Source organism: Manacus candei, unplaced genomic scaffold (genome assembly GCF_025592945.1).
Source record: "Manacus candei isolate 608988 ecotype Guabito, Panama unplaced genomic scaffold, ASM2559294v1 h1tg000024l, whole genome shotgun sequence".
In the NCBI taxonomy this organism is placed as follows: Eukaryota; Metazoa; Chordata; class Aves; order Passeriformes; family Pipridae; genus Manacus; species Manacus candei.
The window spans coordinates 7,006,259-7,030,869 of record NW_026138072.1 but is presented as its reverse complement, the minus strand read 5'-3'; the positions used below and the strand labels follow the sequence as shown (position 1 = coordinate 7,030,869).

General features: G+C 38.8%; 1 protein-coding gene across 2 annotated transcripts in view; it reads left to right on the top strand.

Annotated features, from left to right (window-relative positions):
• The window catches only part of MAST4 (microtubule associated serine/threonine kinase family member 4), a 292,441-nt gene that overhangs the window by 63,807 nt on the left and 204,023 nt on the right, over positions 1-24,611 (top strand). For both annotated transcript variants that reach the window (XM_051788337.1, XM_051788338.1), the window contains one exon: positions 11,148-11,269. In XM_051788337.1, coding sequence (XP_051644297.1) covers positions 11,148-11,269 — 122 coding nt within the window. The remainder of the gene's footprint in view (positions 1-11,147; positions 11,270-24,611) is intronic.

Here is a 24,611-nt window from a genome sequence, read left to right as displayed (position 1 = left end):
ATCCAAATATGCTCAGCAATTGTTGTTATTCCCATATAACTAATCTGTAGTTGATTTTAAATGAATTTGGGGATTCTCAGTCTGGTTTTTTTGCATCATAGATTCATCACTTTGCTAACACTAATTAGCAGAAAGATCAACAGCTTTATGGGCCATGAAGAACAAGCTGTTCTCTTATCCACGGGTTGGCATGTGCTGGCAGGACTTGGAAGAGGAGGTTTTCCCCATTCATAGAGGGAGCGGTTGGCAGTAGCAGAGCTTTCACAAACACTGTGCTGAACAAATTTTCATTAATATTGTTGAAAATGAAGATTAGCTCATTAAGGCTTACAGTGTCAAATATATGACACAACTTGGTAAATGGGGAAAATTGAGCATAAAATCACATGATTTGTACCTTGAAAAATCTTTGAGATCAGAACCTTCCCATTACCTACAATTGCTTATCATAACTGTGATGTGATTAGTTTAATGGCAACATTTAAAAAAGATTATTTCTATTAATGATGGCCAGTTGGTGTAGATAAATGGAAATATTTCCTGCGTACGTGATCAAAATTTCTTCCACCTGTGCTACTAATTGATTATACATGTGCCACCCCATAAAAACCCCTGTAATTTCATAGCTGTCTCTGGGGATATAGCTTGGTGGACTCTGTTGTACTGTCCTCAGCCCCAGAAACTGGGATGCTGTAGGATATGGGGGAAAGGATGACTGCCAGTGCTATCAGGTGCGCCTTCTTGCATTTTCTTTCCCTCACATATCAGAGCAGTAGTATGTTTCAAAATTGCTTTCATTGTGATGCATGACAAGACGTGATGTACTCAGTTTAGAAAGCCTTTTCAGCTGCAGCTGCCTGAGGGCTCTCCCTGACAGCAGAGGAGGGAGAGTAACACCCTAGTACTGGTGTGAACACCACTTGGTTCCTGGGTACAAAGGTGGGAAGTTTCGACAGCCAGGTGTGCATGATCACAAGCAAATTATGCTTCATTCAGTAGCGCTGCCTACCCAGAGCATATCTGGGAGTCTTTTCACTGCCTTCCTCAAACATTTCCTTAAAGCACCATATCACGTGTTACACTTACTCCAGAATTAATTGAAAGAGATAGAAGCAATCTCATCTATAATTATATGTCTGAGGAAATGTGTTTCGGGTTTTTTTGTTGTTGTTTTGCTTTGTTTTGTTTTTTAGGCCTTCAGTACAAAGCTGTCTTCTACAGATGAAGTGAATATATTCTGCTATGAAATATGCGGTTTTAGCTGGTTCATGGTGCACTGGTGGTTGAGATGACATTAAGTTATATTTGTCATTGTCAGTTACCTTCATCATTTAAGACTTCAGTCAGCCTGCATAGTTGAGTTGATTTTTACTTCCCTGTGCGCCTAGCAAGATAATTTCCATATTCTTTGACGTGTCTGGAGTCTGCATCATGTAATAGTCTGAGACGAGAACAGAAGATATTGTATTCCTGTCTCATTATTTTGCCTTTAACTCCTCGATTGCTGCTTAATCGTGCTTGTATCATCAGAACATGTGAAATTGATTGTTGTTGAGATCAAAGCAAACTCTAGAGTGCCTAATTAGCAGATATGTTTGCAAGCTGCCTGTTTTGAAGGAGGAAGAAATAGAATTTAACCCTCTTTGGGACACTTAAAAAAGCAGCTGGAAAGTTGTTAAGAGTCATTTATCATAGTGGAAAAATTAGAAGTGGAAAAAATTAATCTGCATATTAAATTTCTGAAGTTTGAGTTGTAGCTCCTTAAGAAATACCCTTAGAGCTGTTGAATTAGCTGGCTTAAGTATGGTTAGCACTGTAACTGTAGAAGCACAGATGAAAGAAGAACTTAGTTAAATGGTTAGATTTAATCATCTGATTAACTAAATCTGAGCACTGCGATGCTGCGGTCCTATTGTTGCTCGTACCTGGGCTTGTTAGTACAAAACTGACTGCAGCATATTTATAAATAAATCATAATTTCACATCAAGAACACATGATCTTTATTACTAGAGGCTTAAGTCTTCCTGTTTTTTTCCTATGGTCTTTCTCTAGTGGTGTTGTAAAGCAAATGATCTGACCATATATACTTGCTTTCTTCAAGTTGGTTGCTTTAACTTAAATTGAATGTACAGATTGAGAAATGTTTGAGGAGAAAAACAGTCCTGTGCTTAATCCTTAAAATGAAGGTCGAAGGCTTGAGTGAAAAAGTTCATAGATATTTTCCAGTGAAAACAGGACCAGGCTTTTTTATTAGGAAGCTTCCCCTTTTGAAAAATGACTGTAAGTATAAAGTGACAAATAATTTCTTTGATTATGTGGATTAGCAACATGTACATGAAACAAAAATAGGGATCATGCTTGTCTTTCTTAATGTCAATTAGGAATTGCTGGGCATTTTCCTCAGTGCAATGGAAGACATTTGTTTCTTATCATAAATTCTATTGAGCAAGTAGCAAAAAACCAAATATTGAGATGGTGTAGAGTTGAGAGCCAAGAGTATTGGCCACTGGCTGTAGTAGTTGTTTGCATGTTTGAACTGAGCAACAGTGAATTTTTTTAGGTTTTCAAAATTAGACCATGTGTGTTCCAGGCACGGCTTTGTAGCATGTCTTCCAGTATTTAGAGTTGCAGATAACAGCTGTCTCTGAGTTCTTAGTGTGCAGGATTCTTGTTTTAGCAATATTGACTGTATATCAGGAGGAACTCTGTCTCATTATCACTTAGATGTAGTTTAATGTGCTTTCGGTAGCATCATGTGTGAATCTTAAATTTCTGGTTTTTTTCTACTTCTTATCTGAGTTTCAGAACTAGACCTTCAGATTGCTGTAGAACAGATGTAAACTGGAAAAAAGGGTGAAAGGGAAGCAGTAATATCTGTGTCTTAGGGTTGTGTTGTAGAATGGACCAGCAGTTTAGAAGTTTTGCAGCTACATGTGAGAAGTATGGGAAAAGGATCTGTTTGTTGGTAAGATAAAGGAAAGGAAGCTGCAGAATATTCTATCTATGAGCTCACTGATAAATATCTGCAACTAATTATTTTGCTGAGTTGTATTTCAGTAGAATTGGGAGGTAGGGAAGCATGAACTTCAGGCTGTAGGGTGTTTTGATCATATAGTTATCAGTATCACTGGTTGGCTTACACTGCTATTGCATCAGATATTTTTGGTATGGAAAACTAAAAAAAAACCCAACAAACCCCAAGCAAACAAAAAAACCTGAACCCCCCCCAATCATCCTTATCCTCCAAATCTAATTGAAACTAGAGAGATTTGCAGGTGATCCCAAGTGCCTTTCAAATATTTTATAGCTGTAGCAGTACTTCACTAATAGATTGCAAATAGTCAAACTAGAAATGTAACTTCAGTGAATAGCTGTTAGCAAAGTGTCACAGGTTTGAAAAGAGATGCTGGAATTTTTTCCCCAGTATCGTCCCCGCCCCCCCGCCCCTATTTGTTTCTTCTGGGATGGGGGGAGCCGGCACAGCGAAGCCGCACATGCTGGGCGGCGAAGGGGGATGGGGGAGATACCCTGGAAGCGCGGGACCGGGGGCACACCTCGGGAGTGGCTTTTTGTGCGGAGTTTTTTGGGCCCGCTTTCGGCCGCCTCCTATTTTTTTTTTTTTTTTCCTGAGCGGAAGTTTTTTTCCCCACGGGACACCTCATGGAGGGAGAGACTGACCCATCTCAGAGCGAAATATTCTGCTTTCCTGACTGTACCTGTGGCAAAAAGGACTCTTTCATTGCTGGCTGCAAAGCCATTGGCTGCTGGCCCTGAAAGCACACGTGGCTGCGCAGCTGTTGAGCTCTTGGGACAGGTTTGCCTTCAGCCTTTTCCGGCCCTTCCTCTCCTTTCCCCCACCACCCCCCCGGGTGGCTGCGGGTTTCTCCCCCCCTCCACCTGGGAAATTGGGACTTTGTTTTATTTCTTCTGAAAGTTTTGATTGCATCATTTGTTGTTTATTCGGATTTTATTAATAAAGAGCTGTTCTTTTCTGCACTTCCACGTGAAGTTTCTTAATTTCTAAGTTGTAATCTTGTTAAACTGAGACACAAAGGAACTCTGAGTAATTTTCATATCAGCAAAATTCTGTATTGTCTTTTACGTGACTTTCAGTGAGAGAAATTTTGTTCCAAGTGTGAAAATGGTATTTGTTTCTGGGATAAAATCTAACTGTATGTGATGACTTATTCTTGGTAATTGACTTACAAACAATCTTGATTCTGAATCCCATTGCAGTTAATGGAAGCTTGATTTTCTTTTTATATATATGTATTTTTGGATACTTCTGCATCCTACTAATTTGTGGTCCAAAACTGGATGTGCCCTTTTCCAGTTCCAGTTCCACTGATATTGATGAAATTTTAAGATAGATCTACTGCTGCCATTATTTTTAAGTTCAGAATCTCACCCCAAATTTTTGCCTTTAGTGGATCACATTTATTTCATGCATGGCCAGAGAGAATCAAAGAATCACAGAATATCCGGTGTTGGAAGGAGTCCATGAGGATCATCAAGTCCAGCTCTTGGACAGGACAACCCCAAGAATCACACCATATGCCTGAGAGCACCACTTCTTAGTCTAATTTTAGAAAGTGAAACCAAAATAGAGCATTTTGGGAGATTTTGTAGTACATTGAAAAGTGAAAAAACTATTGTGAGCACAATAGGATTTTTTTGCAAAGGCTTCTTGTACAGTAACAAAAGAAATTATATTTTAGTCAATTATAACTACAGTCCTACCTGAATAGTATTATGTTTAGGGGATAGACTGGTTGAAAGAAAAATTTCACTTCCCACATCAGACTGGGAAATTCACATTGTTTATTAGCTTCAACCATGTGTAGCTGAGTAATATGCAAAACATGCTCATTTTCTTTAAGTTCTGGGCAATAAATGAGGCATTAATAAAATGGTAACCCTTTTTTTTTTTTTTGCATACTGGTAGTCATTTGAAATTTAAGTGGTTTGATGCAACCACAATATACTAAGGGAAAATATTGAAAAGTTTCCTAGTGATGATTTTAAATTCATCCACTCTTCTTTTACTTTCCAATTACAGCTAATGTGAATTATTTGCTTTACTTCTGTAAAGGCAAAACCTTGCTTAGTGCCAGAAGATTTTCTCAGTCATATTTAGTTGTTTAATTATCAGGATGCTGAACATTTGAGACAAAGTTATTTTTAAATTTTAACTGAAAATGGAAGACTTCTAGGTATTAGACTTAAGCTCATTTAGTAATTCTCAGCCATCCTGTTGATATTTGAGAGGGACAGAGGAAGGAGAGTAATACCTCAGCAGTAGGAAAGATTTTTCAATTTAGAATAAAGCAAAGCCTGCCTTTTTTGACTGATATTTGAGGAATTGTATGTGGGTTTTAGTCTGTTTTGGCCTTATACAGTAAAGCATACAACGAATATGCACACACTGAATGCAGTAGAAGTAAGAAGTAACAAAGATTCCACTTGGACCTTCTACAAATATCCAGTGCAAAGAAAGCTAGACATAGGAGAGACAAGTTCAAGGGGAAGATGACACTGAACTGCAGTGATGTATTACCTGTGTTCACCAACAATGAGGTAATACTATTAAGTAATGCTTATTTATTACTGTTATGTAATCAACTTAAGTCACCTTTCATTGAAATACATTTTGATAAATGTGCTGGACTAACAAGGATTGCATTCAGATATGGAAAGAGATGGCATTGATTACAGACTTTAGGCTATCTTGGTAGTTTCAGGCTACAGGAAGGGTGGTAAAGATACCAGCAAAGCCTCTGCAGAGGAAGCGGGGGAGGAAGCCAAAGACTATTTTGGGATTGAAGAGGGCAGCAGTAAGGAACCTGTATCAGGATATTACTCATCTGTATCAATACCTGATGAGAGTAGTATGAAAATTACTAACAGTGTGGCAATGGTCTGGATGCTGGCAGTATTATGTGCTGTATATGGGCCAAAATACTGAATTAAGTATCTTAAGTCAGATGAAAGGGATGAAGGGAAGTTGAAGCCTTCCTCTCTGTCCCTCACAAGAGTACACTCAAAAAGGAAAATAGCTGCTTGGAGCATTAATCTTGAAGGCAGAAATGAATGCAGTGTGAAAATCAATAATGCATTTGAGCTCAAGTTTTATGTGTAATGCTGATATTTAAATCACTTAACAACAAGGGAAGGTGTGGATTTGTGTAAATTCAAGGGGTTATTAAAAATAAAGGGGTAAATGCATACAACTATGAGTGAAACTGTAGCAGGAAAAAAGGAGTACTATAATGGCAGGAAAGGAGGAGTGGATAGTCTGAGGGGATTTTTTTTTTTAATGGAAGAATCCAGGGAGAGTTGCTGACTAGCTCACTGTGTACAGGGATTGTTTCATTGTATGGTAGTTTAGTTCAGTGGTACCCTAATCCCTTCAGAAAAGCAAACTGAATTTTGGAAGTGTGCTGGTTTAAAGGTAAACCAGCCGGGGAAATGAACTCAACTCAAAAGAGAGATTATAAATCAGAATAACAATTTAATAAAATAATACAATAAGTACGATTATACAGACAAACAATTGGTTTTAACCCACAAAACCCAAATGTATAACCCAGCACCCTGGGGCATGAACAGAGTGGTGTTTGTTGGGCCCCCTGAGTCCAAAGTAAAAGGAGAGGGGAAAACCTGCTGGTGAGAGTGCTGTTGCAGTCTGGTCAAGAGTGGTGATTGCAGTCCAGTTGAGGGTGGTGGTCTCAGTCTGGTTGGGAGTGGTGAGCTGCAGTCTTCCTCTGGATCCCACGAGTGGAAAAAAGGTTCCAAAACTCCAAGTTTATATATTCTCCAGTTCAGGCAGGAATGCTCAGTCCTTCCCTCAGAGCGGGGAATTCCATAAAAGGGTGTGAGGACAGGAACATCTTCCTATCTCACAGGGCTCTTAACAGCTAGTTTATAGCCTGAGGAGTCAGGCTGCTCTGGGCAGAGGGTGTAAATGCTCTATTGAAAACAGTTTCTGGGAAATGGCATGGAAGGCTATAGAATACACAGTTTTGGGTTACACCCATCCAGTGATGAACTGGTCCCAGCTGTTCTAACTAGGACAGGAAGAAGTTTTTTTCTGTAGAAAATATTGATGTTCGATTTTGAAAATGAAAAACCATTTTTATTGCAGTCCTGTAAAGTATGCCCAACTTTTCTTTTTTTTGAGAAGCACAGTATTAAAAGTACTTTTGCTATTTTTCAGGTATTTTGTTGCAGCTGGCTGTTCTCCTGCTAGTATCTCTCTGCATAAAGATTAGCGTTATTCCCAGATAAGACATTTATCTGTTACGATCATTTTGTCTAAGCCAAGGCTATTTTTGCTTCTGTAGAAAACATACTTATTATATGCTGTTTCTGTGTTTAATAGCCTGTGTACTTTGAAAAGAAGAATTGGAGTTCTAGACTGTCTACTTGCCTTAATTTCAGTATGTTGTGAAAACTACTGTAGTTTCAAGGCTCCTGTTTGTGGTAAAGAAGTGAGGTCATTTCAGCATCACACACGCTCATGATTTCATTGGCAATTTTGATTGTGTTTACTGCCTAATTAGCTCTTCAACAGACCCCCTAACATTATTTTAAATATTTCTAGATATTTCTTTCATGCAAGAAAAATAATGAAATATTAAGTTAATTCTTACAGTGGCGACACTGACCTTGATGCTGAGTTATTCTACTCTGCTTTCCTGTCAGTCAGGCAAAATCTTACAATTGAAGGAAGGGCTTAGTACAAGATTTTGTCATAAACAGTAGGATTGCCTCTCCTCTAGCCTCTGGACCAAGATATCTTAGCCTTTCTTTCAGATATTTGAGCAAGATAAAAACTGAGTAAAATACAGATTACTGTAAAGGACAAATAGTAAAGGTGGCTGTTAGAGATGCCCTACACCTGATAAGGTACAGAATGCTATGAGGGACTGATGTGAATAGGAGTCACAATATTGGCTCTTCATGTTTTTGATCTGGTGCACATTTAAAACAACAAGGAAGTACAAGCATTAATAACAGCACTTATTTCTCACGTACCTTTCTCCTTCTGGACTAAACTGTCTTGTTATTTAAATCTTTTTGGCTTGGGATCAAAACTTAAACAAAACTGTCTTAATGTGTGGACAAAATACAAATGATTGCCTTTTTTTCTTGGGAAGCTCATCTTGGTATTCATCTGAAATGAAAATTAATGCAGTCTAGGAAAGGCCTAGTGTCTGACAATGGATTTTGAGACTAGTTTTAAACCCCTGTGTCCTAGTTCCAGCCAGGACAGAGTTAATTTTTTTTTTTTACAGTAGCTGGGCATAGTGACACACGTGTAGTCCCAACTGCCCGGGAGGCTGAGCCCGTGGGATTGCTGTAGCACAGGAGTTCTAGGCTGCAGTTTGCAGTGCTGAGTGGGTGTGGCCAAGACCTGAATGTTATTCAGTACCATCTTACATCATTGCCAGGGTGTTGTTGGAAAGGGACTCTTTCTCTCAATTCCGAGGAAAAAAGAGTTCCTTTTCAGTCATGGGGAAGGCATGGCAAGTGGAGGGTCTGTCTGCAATTGTTTTTCATTGTCCTGGGCTTGGTGAGAATTCTTACATGTAAATCACACTCTCTCTGTATATTTTTGCTATTAGTATTGTTGCTGTTACTGTTAATTTTCCTATTGCTGTTTTCAGTAAATTCTTGTCTCAGACTGTGATTTCTGCCTTGTGTATCTCCTACTGAAGAGGGAGGGGAGTGACTTGTGGTTTTCTTTTTAGTGGGAGTACAATACCATCCTAAACTGCAACATTCTATGAAGAAGTACATTGTTTAACCAAAGAGTGATGATGTTCCCTAGTTTTAGAAAAACTTTATTAAAAAACACCTGTTTTTTCCTTAAAATTCTCTGTTGTTCTAAGCATCTTACTCCTTTTGAAGTATTGATTTCTGTGATGATATAATGCCCTAAAATTGTGCTACAGTTATGAAGCTGAAAATTGTTTAGCATACTGGCTTCTAGAGTGGGTTAATACGGAGTTTCTAAGAGAGTTTTGTGTAATGTATGTCTACTAGACAAAATAGGTGTTGCTGAAGCATTTTGGTGATGGCTTGTTTGGAGCTGTCTTCATGGTGCTAGAATTCTGGAAACCTTCTTGCAGTTTTGTTACAGTGTTTGTAGTTTGCATTTAGCCTGAGAGATTTTTGTAATCAGGAAAACTAGCACTAGGAAATGTCTGGTTTTATCCCAGGATATTTTTCAATGTGGAAAACATTAAAGAAATAAAACACACCCATTTAAATGGAAAGTTTGTACAACTTAGTTTTTTGCACGCACTTTTTAATTCTCTTTTTGCTGTCCAGAGGAGAAGGAATTAATCTTTTGAGGTCATAGATATAAATGTCTCTCTGACTGTATATGTCATACTGGTATATTTCAGGATTGACATTAGTGGAATATCAAAGATGTGTTTGTTGCAATCAGTGTGTTAAGCTTTTTATGGCATCCTTTTAGTTGAGGATGATGGAAGCCTATATAGAAAGGGAACCTGAATTTGATAGAAACAGACAGAGAGAGCAGATGGGAAATTAATTCAGGTTTTCCAGTTCTTGGAAATGTTATCCTAGATAATTGGGTAAGAAACCACAGCTTTATTGTATTGTATGGTTTTCTTCTAGTCTTGGGCAGGCTGTTAGCAAATTGGATGAAAAAATGTTTATGGGTTCTGCTTTACCAGTTTAACAAAGAACAATAGCACATTTTGAAGACTTATTGGGAATTGTTAAAGACTATCGTGGGCTGCTGTTGGGAACTCTCTAGCTCCCAAGACAATCACTTCCAGAGATCTCAGCAACTCTCTGTAGATCTACTGTTAAAAATAAGGTTACAGAGCTGAGGCATCTTGATTTCCTGGCAAACCTGTACTTGTCTATCAGAGTACAAATCCTTTGTCAATGGTTACACACATACCCACTCCATAGTTGTCTGAGGTGACAAGATTAATGAGGTGGGAATTAGTGATTTCAAGAAACAAATGTTTAGGCCATGTGGCCTGGTGATGTTTTTCATTTGATCTGTTCTGTCAAAACCTTGCATTGTGTTTTTGAACCTAGATTTGATTAAAAATAGAAAGTCTTTTGAATTGTTGCTTTGCATCACCTTGTTGGTCTTCTAAGAGAAGTCAGTTGGTTTAGTAGTGTGATTGTCTCACTTTTGCATCGTTTTCAGAGATAACTAAGAATTTAAGGTGGACATATTGCCAAGACAGTATATAGCCTCTTGTCCTGTTTCTTGACAGTGACTGAAAGTAAGCAGAATGTGCTTGTCCTCTTAATATAATTCCCTGAATATTCTTGCTGCTTGTTGGTAGCTCAGGGGCTTCATGAGCTGGAGATGTGGTCTGCCTAATTAGTACCTGTGGGGACACAGTCCATACTATGTGGCAGTGCTCTGACTGGGGATCTGGCCTTCTGTGGCCTGAGCTTTCCTTCCCACAGTAAGTAGTGAGCACAGGCAGGCACCTGGGGGGGGTTACATCCACTGCTCCCTGAGAGCCCCATGTGAGCACTCCTGAGGAATAGCTGGCCCGGACCTTGGTGATCTCCGCTAATTTGGGACACTGGGTAAAGATACTTTCTTGGGAATTGAGTGATATCTATTGGGTAGATTGTAAGGAATTTTGGAAGAGAAACAGAATAGTCCTCGCTCACGTGGTGGTGTAATTGTTATCCACATAATAAGTGTCTTCCAATAAACCTCACTTTGTCCCTTAGACATAGAACATTATTCCTTAAAGGGGTAGATAGAGGCATATTTTTATTTATTATTTTTTTTTAATTTTTGTTTAACTAGCTTTCAGAATTTATGTTTCTTTGGTTCAGAACCACCATTCTGGATATTTGTATCTGTTGTATCTTTAATTGTGCTTCTATGTAGGAAAAGGTACAGTTGTGAGAATACTGAAGACATGAATTTGCCTATGAAATTGTAGCTTGTGGAAGGGTGATGTGAAGGACTAGGAAGTGAGTAGTAGGAATTCTGTTCTGATGAAATCACCTGTGATCAGGGCTGTAGTGTTTTAGGGTGGCAAGAGCATTATAGTAAATTTTGTCCATTGCATTGCCTCATCTGAAATGTCTCCTCTTTTTAACTCACTCTTTCTTAACTTGACAGGCAAGTATTTGCTTCCCAATGCAACTGGACAGCAGCTGTGGCAACCTATAGAAACCTCAAATCTTGTTCGCATGCGCTACCAAACACTTGGACAGTCAGCACCTTCTCTTACTGCTAGTTTGGTGAGTAATTCTTTTCAAAGCTAGAAATGTACCAAAAAAAAAAATCTCTGTATCTATTAATGGGGGAATGGATATCAAAGCAGAAGTTTATTTCCAGACCAACCTCTCCTCCTTAAGCAGCATTTTTAAAATATCTAATGCATGTGTGCATATAACATTACTTAGTATGTTGAGTGCAGCTGAGTAACATTTATGGTAGCAGTAACTCTGAATTGGGTTACTGGATTCTACATAAAGTCTGAACTGAATGTTTCATTAATATAGGTGTTTGCATGTAAATGGTTTCTTTCATTGAAAAAAGGCATACTATTTTAAACAGGACATCTGTCTTCTATTGCTTTCTCCTGAACATTCTTTTCTATCAGTGTCTTTCCACTTCCTGCAGTACTCTGTCCTTAGGAGGACATAGGTGTATGAAGCATAAGCTTAATTAAAAATTTTGGATAAAATGATAAGAGAGAAAGGGGAAGAGATGTGTCATACACTTGAACTTCCAGCTTTTTGTTTTCAAGCATCCATTTTGCTGCTTTGTGCTTCTGCATGTTAATATCTTAGGAAGTGTTGAAATTGAATGTGGGACTCTGTGTACTAGCCTGTACTTTTCTTCAAAGAGTTACTTTAATATATTTCTTGCTATATAAAAAAGGGAAAAGAATTATTAATGTTTTGCCTTCCCCCCTCCTGCCTTTGGGGTGGTTGTTAAAACCTTGTTGATCCGTGTCTGCTTTCTAGGGGAAGCTTGTTTTGTGGTTTGTTTTAGATTTTTTTTAAATGCAATATTCAGGTTGAAGGCAGCTATGGTCAGCCAATGCTGAACAGATAGCACCATGACAGTTTTTCTTATCACATTGATATGTAGATGGCTGTTTTCTCCGTGATCTGTCTGAAATAGTATTTTACTTCAAAGGCAACAAATTTTCACCTATAAATCTAGTCCTGGTTTCTGCTTAGTGGTGGTGCTGTTTGTGGCTCTTTGGGGCAGATATGATTTATTGGACTCCACACTTAATAGAAAGAGTTGATTCTATTGGATCTTGTATGCTTTGAACCCTAGTATCATCCTGTGTATTTTTTTGTCTAGTCTATTAGTAGAAACATTGTTCATTTTGAAGGAAAGATTTGGATTATGTGTAATTAAATGAAAAACAAAATAGGTGAATGCTCAGAAATCAATTTAAATTGCATGAAAACTGTACATTTTTTCCTTCTTTTTTGTATTTGGGAATAAAAAATAATTTCTTCCAAATTAACTAAGTTTAAAAAGTGCTGTAGCTATTTGATTCTATTTCTGTGTGCACAATTATTAGGTGACATGCTGCTATCAATACTGTGCTTTTGTTTTGGTGTGATGCTTAAACTATAGGAAGAGGAAGATGCAGCAGCATTTTGACAAAAAGTATTTTAAATGGTCATAAAACAATGGACTAATGAAAAATTCAGTGAGCCAGGCTTCCTTAAGGACCTTTCACTCATCACCTGTCTAGTTTTTTGGCATATCTGTCTGCCACAGACTTCTTCCTTCCTGTTCCTCCACATCTTTTATCTGTGCCTGACTGCAGTTTCTTTCATGCTGGTGCAAAAACAGGCAAGAGCCGTCTAAGCAGATCTGAGCACCTTGTGCACAGAGCGGAGATGGAGGTTCCTCGGAAGTATTTATTTCTTATCTGGAACTGCTGATCAGACTTGCCTCCTGAGGAGGTTAATGTTAATGTCACATAGCCAGAGCTCTTCTCAAGCCTTCTTTGACAAATACATTGCTGTCAGGCTTCTGAAAGACTCTGGCCTTTGCTTAAAAGGGGCCATAAGTTAGGGATCACTCCTCTTCCTTGCCTTTTTTTTTTTCTTTCCCTGATGCTGTGATTTGACAGAGTTGAATATGGCAGGTCTATTCTTACATTCTACTAAGGGGAGTTTTTAATTATATTTAGGACAAAGTTACATAGAAGAGATTTGTATGAAGAATTTTCTGTAGCTGTTCACAGTCTGAGCTGAAATTATTTTAAGTGTATTGTTTCACTTGTGAAAAATGATATTAGTTCCTCTTCTAGGAGTGATCATTCTTGCTGAGATTGATACTCAGCTGATGTGGACCTGACTGAGCAGTGATTATGTGCCAATATAGACAAGAATGGTGAGCCAACAGGTCAAGACACATGCTAGCATTTAGTGCAATTGCAAACAGGGTACAAAAGACATTTTCCCTTCTTCTGTTAATAATTTGTAAGAACAAAACCACTTACTGGGGCGCAGATATAAAACCTTTCTGTCGGAAACTACAGATTTTTAAGTGACTTACAGAATGTTGATTAAAAATGGGCCACAGGTGTTGCTTTAGATGGAGTTCAATAGCTATGCATGATTCACTCACTATAAATTAAAAATACGGTTTCCATGTAGACCCATATAACTGGGTTAAAAATGTGTAGGGAAGGCTAATTTTCAGATGAATGAGCAGTGTATTGGATATGATGTGGGCTTTTAATTCAGAGATGGCCAAGTGATAGTCTTGTTACTCTTCAATTTCTGGCAAGAGCATTTTGAGCCGTCCACAACAAACAGTTTCTGTGGTGGTGACACAGATAATGGGAGTCTGCAGAGAGTATTAATGGGGAATTAAAAACATTAAGAAAATGATACAGAACATGTTCAACACTAAATAGAAATGGGAAGCTGAGGTGTGGAGTGGTTCTCAGGATGTTTTCACAGGTCATGTTTTGGTCAGTCTCTTCCTATCTGCAGTTAGTGGAGAGTAATACATGCTCCTGGAAGGCAATTCAGTGTGTGTTTCAGTGTTGAGTTCTGCAGGAGTGTAGGGAAACTATGGTAGAGATTGTTTGTCTTACTCTCCTTGCACTGTAGGCTGACAGTTCTCTTGCCTGATTTCAGGCATCTCTTTCATAGTAGGATTGATTGGCCTCTGAAAGGGCTTATTCTCTGCTGAAGTGGTCTGGGAGGCGACTCGGAGTTGCTGCCTCATTCAGTGTCCAAAGTTTAGAAGTGATTCTCCTGTTCTCTGCTAGCCCCCTGCCACTCCACAAGTATTTACATATACCATTTGTTAATGTAATGTTGTGATTTGTCTGTTTTTATTACTGCTAGCATAATTTTTGGAGAATAGTTCAAAATAAATGGAAATAAAGCCAATTTTGTTAATCTCTTGTAGTAAACTGATATGAGAAATAAAAATATGGAGTTTTTTTATATAAATAGGCGTATCGTGAAGTTGTAAGATATCCAAGTTCCAAGACCTGAAGTTAGGTATCAGGGTCTCTTTTGGCGGGATAAGGGAAATGAGAAAATTCTTAAAATTAAATCTTTTAGGGCCATTTTGTACACAAAATCTTCTTCGCTTTGGGCTAAGAACAAAGGAAGATCCATCACCTTTGACAGGGGATGGCTTGCAGCCAGTTGAGATAAAGCGAAAGCCCCTTTTCAGAGAAAAGAAACCTTTTTAGGTAAAAATGAATACATTAAAACTTACCTGAAAAGGGTGGGATTTCGTGAAACTATAAAATATATGGAATTTAAACTGAAGGGGTCTTTTTCCCTGGAAACTCGGTGTGAGAAAGACCCAACACGTTGAATAAATTCTTCCTTGTTTCTTTGTTCCCTAAGTGTATGCCGTCTTTCTAAATTTAAAGAGAGGGATGTTTCTAAATTTAAAGGGAGGTGCTGAAACCCGGGAAACCTAAGCCCGTCGGCTCCGGGAGAAGGTACTATTGTCCTTGAAAAGCGCACCTGCCTATTTTTGGCAGTTCAGGGACTTGGTGCCTGTTTTTGGGTCTGTTGCGGCAAGAAACCTGGGATGGACGGACGTGGAACAAAGAGAAACAATGGAAGGACCGGCTGGTAACTTTAAGACTGCAGCAATGTTAAGCTACATACATGGATCCCGGTAAGACTCAAAACCGGTGTATTTTAAGTAAGAGAGTGGGTGTGTTTATTGAGGAAACGGATCTGAGGGGGGAGTTGGAGTCTTTTTCTCTCTTTCTCTCTTTCTCTCTTTTTCTATCTAGGTGTCTCAGTTTGAGGAGACTGGAATGTTTGCTAAAGAGGATGAGTTATAAGATAGACCAAACTCCTCTCTCTCAGCTATTGTAAATTCAAAATTAAGGGGCTTTAATTGAGGAAGTGTGGAAAAAACAGAAGAAATAACAGCCCTTTATTAAAAGATATATGTATGTTGGCAAAACCAGTAACAGAACACAAAAAAACTAGACAGTAATCCTAGAAAAAAAAGGTCTGAATGAATACTTCTCTGTCCTTTAGCACAGTCCTAATCATGGCCTGCGGGGGCGCTGTTGGATCGCTGGAGGTGCAGGGCCTTGCAGTTCTTGTGGTTCTCAGCTGACGGCACCCCAAAAAGCTCCTCCTTTTCTCCCAACGAGAGCAGAGACTCTCGGATGAAAGCACAGCAGGACCGGGCTGGAGACAAAAGACAGCTCCCAGGCAAGTTGAAGCCAGCAGTCAGGGCTGACCAGGATGGGAAGCCAGACAAACAGGCTTCCAGGCCTTCTCTCCAAATGCCCGCATGCAGACCCCCGTCTCCGTCTGACAGAGTCCGACAGACAGAGCGAGCTCTGCCGTCTGACTCTCCCCTCTCCCCTCTCCGAGCAGAGCCAGCCACCCTCCAGCCTCTGATGGGCCATTAGCCAGGAATTCAGCCAGATCTTTTGTAAAGCTAATTGACTCCCTTCCCCCCACTCACTCCGTTTTTCTTGGAGTAGAGCAGGGGAAGAAAAATTCTCCTGAATTTCTAATCTATAACACTAGGGAAGCAGCTGCATTGCTTGGCTGCCAGGAGGGAGAGGGGGGGTGATGAGAAGAGGACCAGAAGGAGGTGCACCACGTGGCCTCCGGAGTTCTGCTGGACAGGCGGAGGGGGGGGAGTGGAGCGGCGCTGTGCCGTCCCTGGGTCCTGGTTCAGAAAGGGAGGGAGGTGCTCTGCTGCACCGTCCCTGGGTCCCTCGTTCAGAAAGGGGGGGGGACACATGTCAGATTCAGGCAGCCTGGGGAAAGATAAGACCCCTGAAGTACGGAGAAGGGGGAAGAAGGGGGCGTGTCGGATTCAGACAGTCTGGGGAAAGATAAAGTTAGGGAGGAGAACTGTGATGCTGTCAGACAGTGGACCAAGAGTGGGAACAAGGCTGTACTGCTTTCTATGGAAAGTTGGCAGAGCAGCAAGAGAAACGCTCTAAGAACTCTGTGTGAAAATCCCTCTTGAAATTGACTACAGCAGAGACTGAGGTTTGAAAAGTCCTAGTGTAAGGTGAATATATATAAATATACAAAACCAAAAAAAAAAATGTAAAATGAAAAGCAAACCAAAGATGAGTCACCTTTAAATAGTTAGAAAGATTAAAGAAAAACATATAACAATATTCAGAAGTCCAGGTGGACAGTCCAGCACGACAGCAATGATAAATGATGATAAATGTGTATATGAAAGGAAAAGAATTTGACCAAATTAATTGGGTAAAATTTCTGTAAATTTTCTTTGGCTTTGTCATGGTGTCAAATTCCTGTTCAGGGTTTTATTTATTTATTGTTTGTTTGTCTATGTGTTTTTTTTCCTAATTTAAAAAAAATAATCTCCGACTTTAATGAGCATGAAGGCTTTAGTTTTGTTTACCTGTTTTATATAAATTAAAAAACCTTTATGCCACAAGCAAGATTTCTCACAGTCCAGAGGGCTTTTTAAGACAGCATATTTCATATCTAGTTTATGGTGACTTGCTCTATGAAATATTTATATAATAAACAAGAACCTCAAATGAAACATTTCCATTGTAATACACTTGGCTTTTAAATTCAGTCAAGACTGGTTGTGTGATTTCAGCTTTATGGCAAGTGTTGAGCTCAGGTTGGGTATTCTTTCTGTTGTGGAAGATGAATATACAGTATGAAGTAAATCAGACTGAAAAGCATGCTGCTTCTTCTTGTAAATGTGAAAGATGTCAATGAAATGACTAAATTTTTACTTAGTATAATAATGGAACATCTTTGAATACTTGGAAGTAGTTTCTAGTAACATCAAAACTAAAAAAGCAGTATAAACTGGCCTTCGTGAATGGCTTATGCCCTTTCCTGCTAAGCAGTGAAGGTATGTTTTGTCTAGTGTGGGGGTTTTACCCTCACAAAAATCCAATCTCCAAGCTTCCCCCCACAATTTACCTTAACACCGAAATTTTCAGATAGGTACACCTCAGTATGGGGGAAGGGAATATATACAATTTATTACTATACACAATAGATACTATGGAACCTAAAGAGCAAACAAATACACAGTATTAATAATAATCCTACCACCCCTTGGCCCCTCCCACATCAGTTCAGGAGAAGTCTTTTGGGTGATAGTGAAAAAAAGTCTCTCTCTCACTGGAGTATGAGGGAAAGGGGTTCTTGTGAACCCCCACCAGCCCTCAGCTCCATGCTGAGGTCTCATCCTGAGCTGCAAGGGAAACAACTTGCATCATCTGGATCTTCATCACGAAAAGTCCAGGGAGTCAGCTCTGAGTTCTTCCTCCCTGGTTTCGTGATGGTTTCCTCCTAGGGAGTAAGATGTTCTGTTCTCACCCTCCAGGTTGCAGGCTCTGGGTCTGTGCTCAGTTCTTTTTACCCTAAATAGTCTTCATCAAAAAGTCCTTACCCAGAAAAACCTGCTGGTTTGGCTCTCTCACTCTTCCTTAGCTGCTGCAGCTTTCAGTTTTGGTAGCCCACGTCCAAACCTAAGGTATGGCACCTCCGAGCCCCTCTGGCCTGTCTCTTGGCTCGGCTCCAGTAACGAGCATGCCTGCCAGGGAAGCAGATAGTTGCAACTCCCCTGGCTGGCCTCTGAGTCCGCTCCAGCCGCCTCTGCTGTGCAGTGGAGGGGGAGAACTGGCGAGGAAACCGCCCTGGCTGAATCAAGGCTGAGGGGGCCCCCCAGGCCACCCCTCATGTCTCTGATTCTCTCCTACACCCAACACACACACACTCCTACGCGCTGCCTCCAGCCCTGGCCGAGACATGGCCGTGAGGGCACAGGGGCCCCACCGGGTTATGGGGGGGCCCCGTCCACCCCTCCAGCTTCTTGCTCTCACACACAACTAAAACTGCCAACAACTTCCAGCTGTTGTGAATATCTAATTTCACAGGAGCGAAAAAGAACAGCTGCGATTGGTCCCTCAGCAGGAAACTTTCCTGGGACCAACCACCCTAGCTCCCAGCCCCAGGGGAGCGGCTCAAACCAAGACATCTAGGTATGACTAGAATCATACTACTACTTTTTAGTATACTGTTTCCTTCAGTTTTTTCAGGATTTACCTCTTGATTTCCTCCCTCTGCAAACTGCCAGAATATTGTTACCTTTCTCCAAACAACAGAAGATTGAGTTTGCAAGCATCTGTACTTTAGTTTACTTGTTTTTTATTACCATTTCATCAGTGTTAATTTGTACAGCTGGTCTTATGGAAAATGAAGGGTGGTAATTATATAAAGTACTGGTTTATAAGTTGGATTGCTGAAAGGAAACAATGTTAAGAAATGTTAAAAGGGCAGTTCTACCTCTTCAGAAAGGGCTTTGCCTCTTCCTTACTTTTAAATAGTATAATACTGAAAATTAGTGTGTCTGTGTTAAATATGTCATTAACTTCAGCTAAATTGACATAATTTTGACAGTTATTATGAGAACTGTTTCAAAACTAATTATACTAATTAGAACTTAACTACCAGTAATTGCATGTTATCAAACAGCACACCAACACTCTTTTGTGTGTTTTATTCCCCAGATGCAAGACAGCCATTTGTTGTTCGAGAAGCTGCAAAATTACAGTGTAGATAATAAATGATTGTGAACAAATAAAACAAATACTTTAGAAACACTAATTGGTTAGATAAGTGAATGACAGTATCAGTTGTGCTTGGTCAAATCACATAATTTAAAAAAAGCTTTTATTTAAGAGTTTTATTTTAGAATAGTAGGAAATTTTTCAAATCATTAATTGCCTGTATTTAGTTTTATCTCGTAAGTATAGCTAGTGAGTATAGCTGAATTTATTTTTAAGTAAACTTACTAGAGAGCAAGAGGAACCTGCATCTTGGGTTCCTTTAAGTTTTAATTCTTTCTGTCCAGGGATTCAGGTCTTCAATGCCTATGTGTGAGCAGCTAATTAATACTCTGCAGATTAATGAGCAAGTACAAGGATGGCACTTGTGAGAAGGAAAAGAAGGTATAATAGAAATTGCCAAAGTAACTAATTCTGGCTCTGTCTCCAAAATCTCCCCAAAATAGTTAGCTGGATTTCAGAAACACTGAATCTGAACTGAGGGCGTTATTTGAATGCTAAAGCATTGTATAGAGTTGAAAACCATATTCTTGTTTGACTTACAACTAGCTTAACATCTAAGACTAATCACTGGAAATCTTTAAAATGGAAAGTTTTTATTCCTAGGAAATACTATAATTGTCAATTAATGGCAGCAGATTTTCTGTGCTTCAGTTGCTTCTAGTTTTTAAGACTGGAGAGTTGTTCTCCCTTATGTGTTTTATTTGATTAATTTCTTACCCATGAATATGTATTTGCATTCATATTTCTTTGTATTTGCCTTTTAACAAATACTTAACTGCAGTTCTAATCCACTAGGTAGATCTAATTTAGTAGTAGAGAAAGGGAAATGAACATCCATCTTCATAGACGTGCCTATATACTTCATATTTTTACACAGCAAAAGGTTGGAGTAGACCTGGTCCAGAGCTGTGGAACTGTAGTATGTTGACAAGCCTATGACTGGGTACTCTGTTTCACAAATACAGATTTGTTTCTATCATTGTTTGTCTCTGTTTGCCTGTATCATTTTTTCAAAATAGTCTTGGCATACTTGGGTTTAAAACAAAACTGTAGATTCAGTTGCTTGATGGAGTTCTAGATGTTGACACCTTTCCTAAGTTGTCTGATTGAAACTAATGGCTTTATTAATTCTTATGCTTGTCTTGCTAATTCTTGGATGTGGTTAAAATACAGATGTGGTGATGGTCAGGGTTAACTCTCCCCCCAAGGAGAACTTTCAATTTCTCAGAATTGAGAACACAGCTAATGCTGCTGCAAACTATCATTAGTTAAAGAAAAATGGAAAAAAATCTCTCATAGAAGACTGACCTACATTAAAAGATCTTGTGAGCATATCCAACTTGTCTTCCAAACATACTCACTTTTTGAGCAAGTAAGTCTTTTTCCATCAGCCTCAGTTATCTTCCAGCTTTCAGGATGTATTCTAGTGTAATCTAGAACTGAAAGGAGGTATTGTAGTTTATTGGAGCTGAATGAAGGTATAATCCTCTTCTGTATACTGACAATGGTACAAAACCAGTCGAGGTCAACTATGTGTAGGAGCTAAGCAATACATCCCTATTTTGCACATAAGTACCATACTTCTGTTTTCCAGGCTTCCCATATGGTCTTCCTCCTTCATGAGAGGCTTTGCCTGAACACTGAAAGGCTCACTAGAACCAGTGATAATGAAGAATCTAGGGCTGTTAAAATTACTTTCTAAGCCTGTGTTGGCAGCTGAGCAGGCCTTGTTCTTTTAGATTTTTGTTTGGTCTGTAGGACCCACACAGTTGAGGTCAGTAAGCTTGGTTAAATGTAATGCTTCACGCCTAGAACTGAAACTTCTATTTACTATGGAAACTTATATTTACTATACTATGTTAGTAGTGACTCCAAATAAGGGCTTATTCTTGTTTGCTCTGATATTTGGGTCTGTGTGTGGTGTTAGTGATGGTTATCTTAAAATGTCATCTAGAACTGTTGTGCCAGTAGTTTAAAAAGGAAAAAGTGGGAAAAGTGGGAAGTGTTACAAAAGTGAGGCCACAAGCTTTTTATGCTCGTAAAATTGGCCATGTGAGAAACAAAGGAGTAATGGTGTTTGGCAATAACCTAAGTGGCCAGAAGAAATCAATGTGTAATTGTTTATACTGCTTGAAGTTTAGATGCCTTTCTGGGAATAAAGCTTTCTTAGCTTGTTGTTGGACTTTGCTTAGAGGATAAGTGAACAAAATTATAATCTGTGATTAACGAGGAATAAGACTCAGGAATATAGTAGTAGACTTTTCTGGCCTTAGATCAAAAGCTTCTGCAACTTCTTAAAAGATATACAGGTGTGGAAATGGTAGGGCGATAAAGAGGCTAAAAAAGACATGGAAAGCAGGAAGAAACTGGAAAAATGACTGACATTTTGAAGGATGTAGGAAAATTTACCTATAATGCTGCCTTCTGGTCACCATCACAGAAAGCAGCTTACTGTGAATTCATTGTCTATCAGTTAAGATGTTAATTCAAACACCTGTTCATCAGAGTTTTTAACATTTAATTAGAAAATATTAACAAGTTGCAAAGAGGTGGTTCTTTGCTTGAGGAGTGCGTGCTGATGTACAAATCTGATTTCAATGGTCTGATTTCCATTCTTAGAAGAATATAATAAAAGTTTAAACTCATTTCTCTCACAGCTCTGACTTTAAAATAAATTGAGATAAGACGGGCATTGGGAATACCATTATTAGTGTAGGAAAACTATTGCCTGCATTCAGGATCTGAAGGCATAGTGAGAGTATTGATAAGTTTGGAGGGAATGCTCCCTGTGTGGCCTAGGTGAGTAACAGTAGGTTAGGGTGTTATTCAGTGTTCTTATGAGGCAGATACAATTTCTTGACTGTTCTTAGCAGTCTTTGGAATTTGATACTCATGCAGAATTAGGATAGGATGATTAAAAAATTGATGTAGAGGATAAGGTACTACTCCACTGACCTGAATTTTGATAATGATACTTTATATTGTCAAGAAATTTAATTTTTATCATTGTAGAAACTTTTTCCTAGTGCGTCTATCACTGTAGAAAACTTGATTGATGCTGTGGCAGCTTCAGTTAACAGAAATACAAATAACTAAATTCTTTGAACTTCCTAGGGAAGTTTGGCCTGAAATGGTGGAATTGTTTGGAAGCTGATGAGGCATATTCCTTTCTGATAATTTTTTTTGTTGTGGGGTAGTATCCTTATGTTAAAGGATAACTAAATAGGGCATAATTCTAAATTGATGAAGTAGCATTTTAGTTTCCTCGTCTGTAAGTTGACATGTTCTCATGGCTGTGGTACTTGCGAAGTGATTGTAATGTAGCAGAGGATGGAAGCAGACGGTGTGGGAACAATAGCTCTCATCCCTCAAGCTGAAGTACTCCCATGGTTCTGGTGATAGCTGTAACTCTCAAAACAAAGAGACTCAAACTGGTTGAATGACACTGCTGACTTATAGGCACTGGAGGAGGGAGGGGAAATGTAGTTTATCCAAATCTCTCTGGTGGGAATGAACATTCCTTCTCTTTATGTGTTGGGTTTTTTTGGTGTGGTTTTTTTTTTTTAATTCCACAAAGCAAAGGTGTCTAGCAAGAATTTTTCTGCAGGCATTTTTCAATTTGAGAACATCCAGCAGAGTACTTTTGTGTTGGATGGTACACTGCTGCTTCTAATCTCTTACATTTCTAGGTTTAAAAGCAGACGTAGTTTTACTGACCTGAAACGTTAAGTGGATTGATTATCACAGATGGCTTTGGCACATGCTGCTGGGTGTTTGTACCTCTGGTTTTTAGTCAGACCTCCTTGTACATTCATGTGGAATCAGATATCTTACTGTAAAATGCTCTTCCACCTATGGAAGCAGGTGGAAATGTGGACTTTGATATTTTTTACTATACCTTACCTGTTAGTATTCCTGCAATCCCTCCCTTGTCCTGATATACGGTGATTTAAATTGTTCTGACTTCACTGCTGTGGTGCAGTCACCGTGTTTGTTTCCCTCTTCTGTACAGTGCCACAGTGGACTGATGATTTTTAGCATCAATTGTTACCATCTCAGTAAAGCTAGAAAGTATTCTTGCTTTTCTCTTTTACCACAATATGCCATATTGTAGTATGCATATGTCTATATCCAGTTCTGTCTGATTTTTAGTAAATAAATAGTACAGTGGAACCATTGCATCTATTAAGGAGTTTCTTTCAGGTTGGTGTGGAGATTAAGAAACGACATAAGTGCTCAAGTCAACCTAATGTCACCTGAGTAAAAGATAATGATCAGCAGGAGATTGGTTAACTGCTACTCTCTCATAAATACATTTAACCTCTTGATCATGCTGAATACCTGCAGTTATGTGGTGCAGTGGAAGATAGTATTTGGTCAATTAAATTTAGAAATGATGGTTGGCTTTGTAATGCATGGAATAATTTCATAGTAATATACACTTGGCTGATCATAGATTCCTAATTCCCTCTGTTAGGTTGTCTATTTGAGAGAGGATGAAGGTTGGTAGTAAGAAACAAAGCTGAATTATGAGATTGCCTGCTTTAAATAAGGGAAGGGAAACAGTAAGCTCAAGTTAAGTAACAGAACTAAACAACACCTGAAGTGGAGTTGGATCTCATTGTATTTCATTAATTTCATGACCAAAGCATATCCTGAACAAACTTCCCTAGCATGATGTGCTTTTCCAGAAGCTTGCAACTGTGAATAAATGTTTTTTTTGCATGCTTGTTAAATGTGTTGAATATGGGATTGACACTAGTGAGCAGTAGGAGAACATTCCCTTTTGTTCCAGACTTCCTTACTTTGTTGGTTTCTAATGGAATTTCTGTCTGTGGGGAGTCAAGACTTCAGCAAGGTGAACTATCTTCTGAATTAATTTGCATGTTAAGGCTTAACTATCGTTCTTTAATGAAGGAGGGTGCTCTTGTGAAGAAGTGGGACCATGCATGTGTAATGGAAAGTGTTAAATGTTAGAGTGTAAGAAACAGCCAAAAGATATTAAGAAGAATTACACCTCTTTAAGCTAAAGTACATTAATATGTTATCTCATTGAGAAAATCATGCATTATTACAAGTGTTGAGATTAAGTGCTTCTAAAAAGAGAAACGTGGCATCAAAATAAAGGAGACTAGCTGTGTCATTTTTCAGAGTGATTTCAAAATAAAAAAAGAACTTACACCATGCCAAAGTTTAATATCTGTAGTTGGAATGCAGCTGACCTATTACTGATTTCACCTGAGAATCAAACTTCAATATATCTAAGAGGGATTATTCAAAATGTAATTGTTACTCTTTTGCCATGAGAATGTTTTTAAGAATTTGCTTCCTTTTCCATATACAAAATCTAAAGTATGCCACTGAGCTGATTGTTAGAAAATGCCTCAACTCAGAGGGTTCTTTACCTATTCTCTGAAAACATAGTTAGATGTGTCATGCTCTGAATTCTAAGATTGAAAATGGCGTAAGTCCTTTGTGTTTGATGTTAAGCATTCCTTGGGGAGATGCTCAGA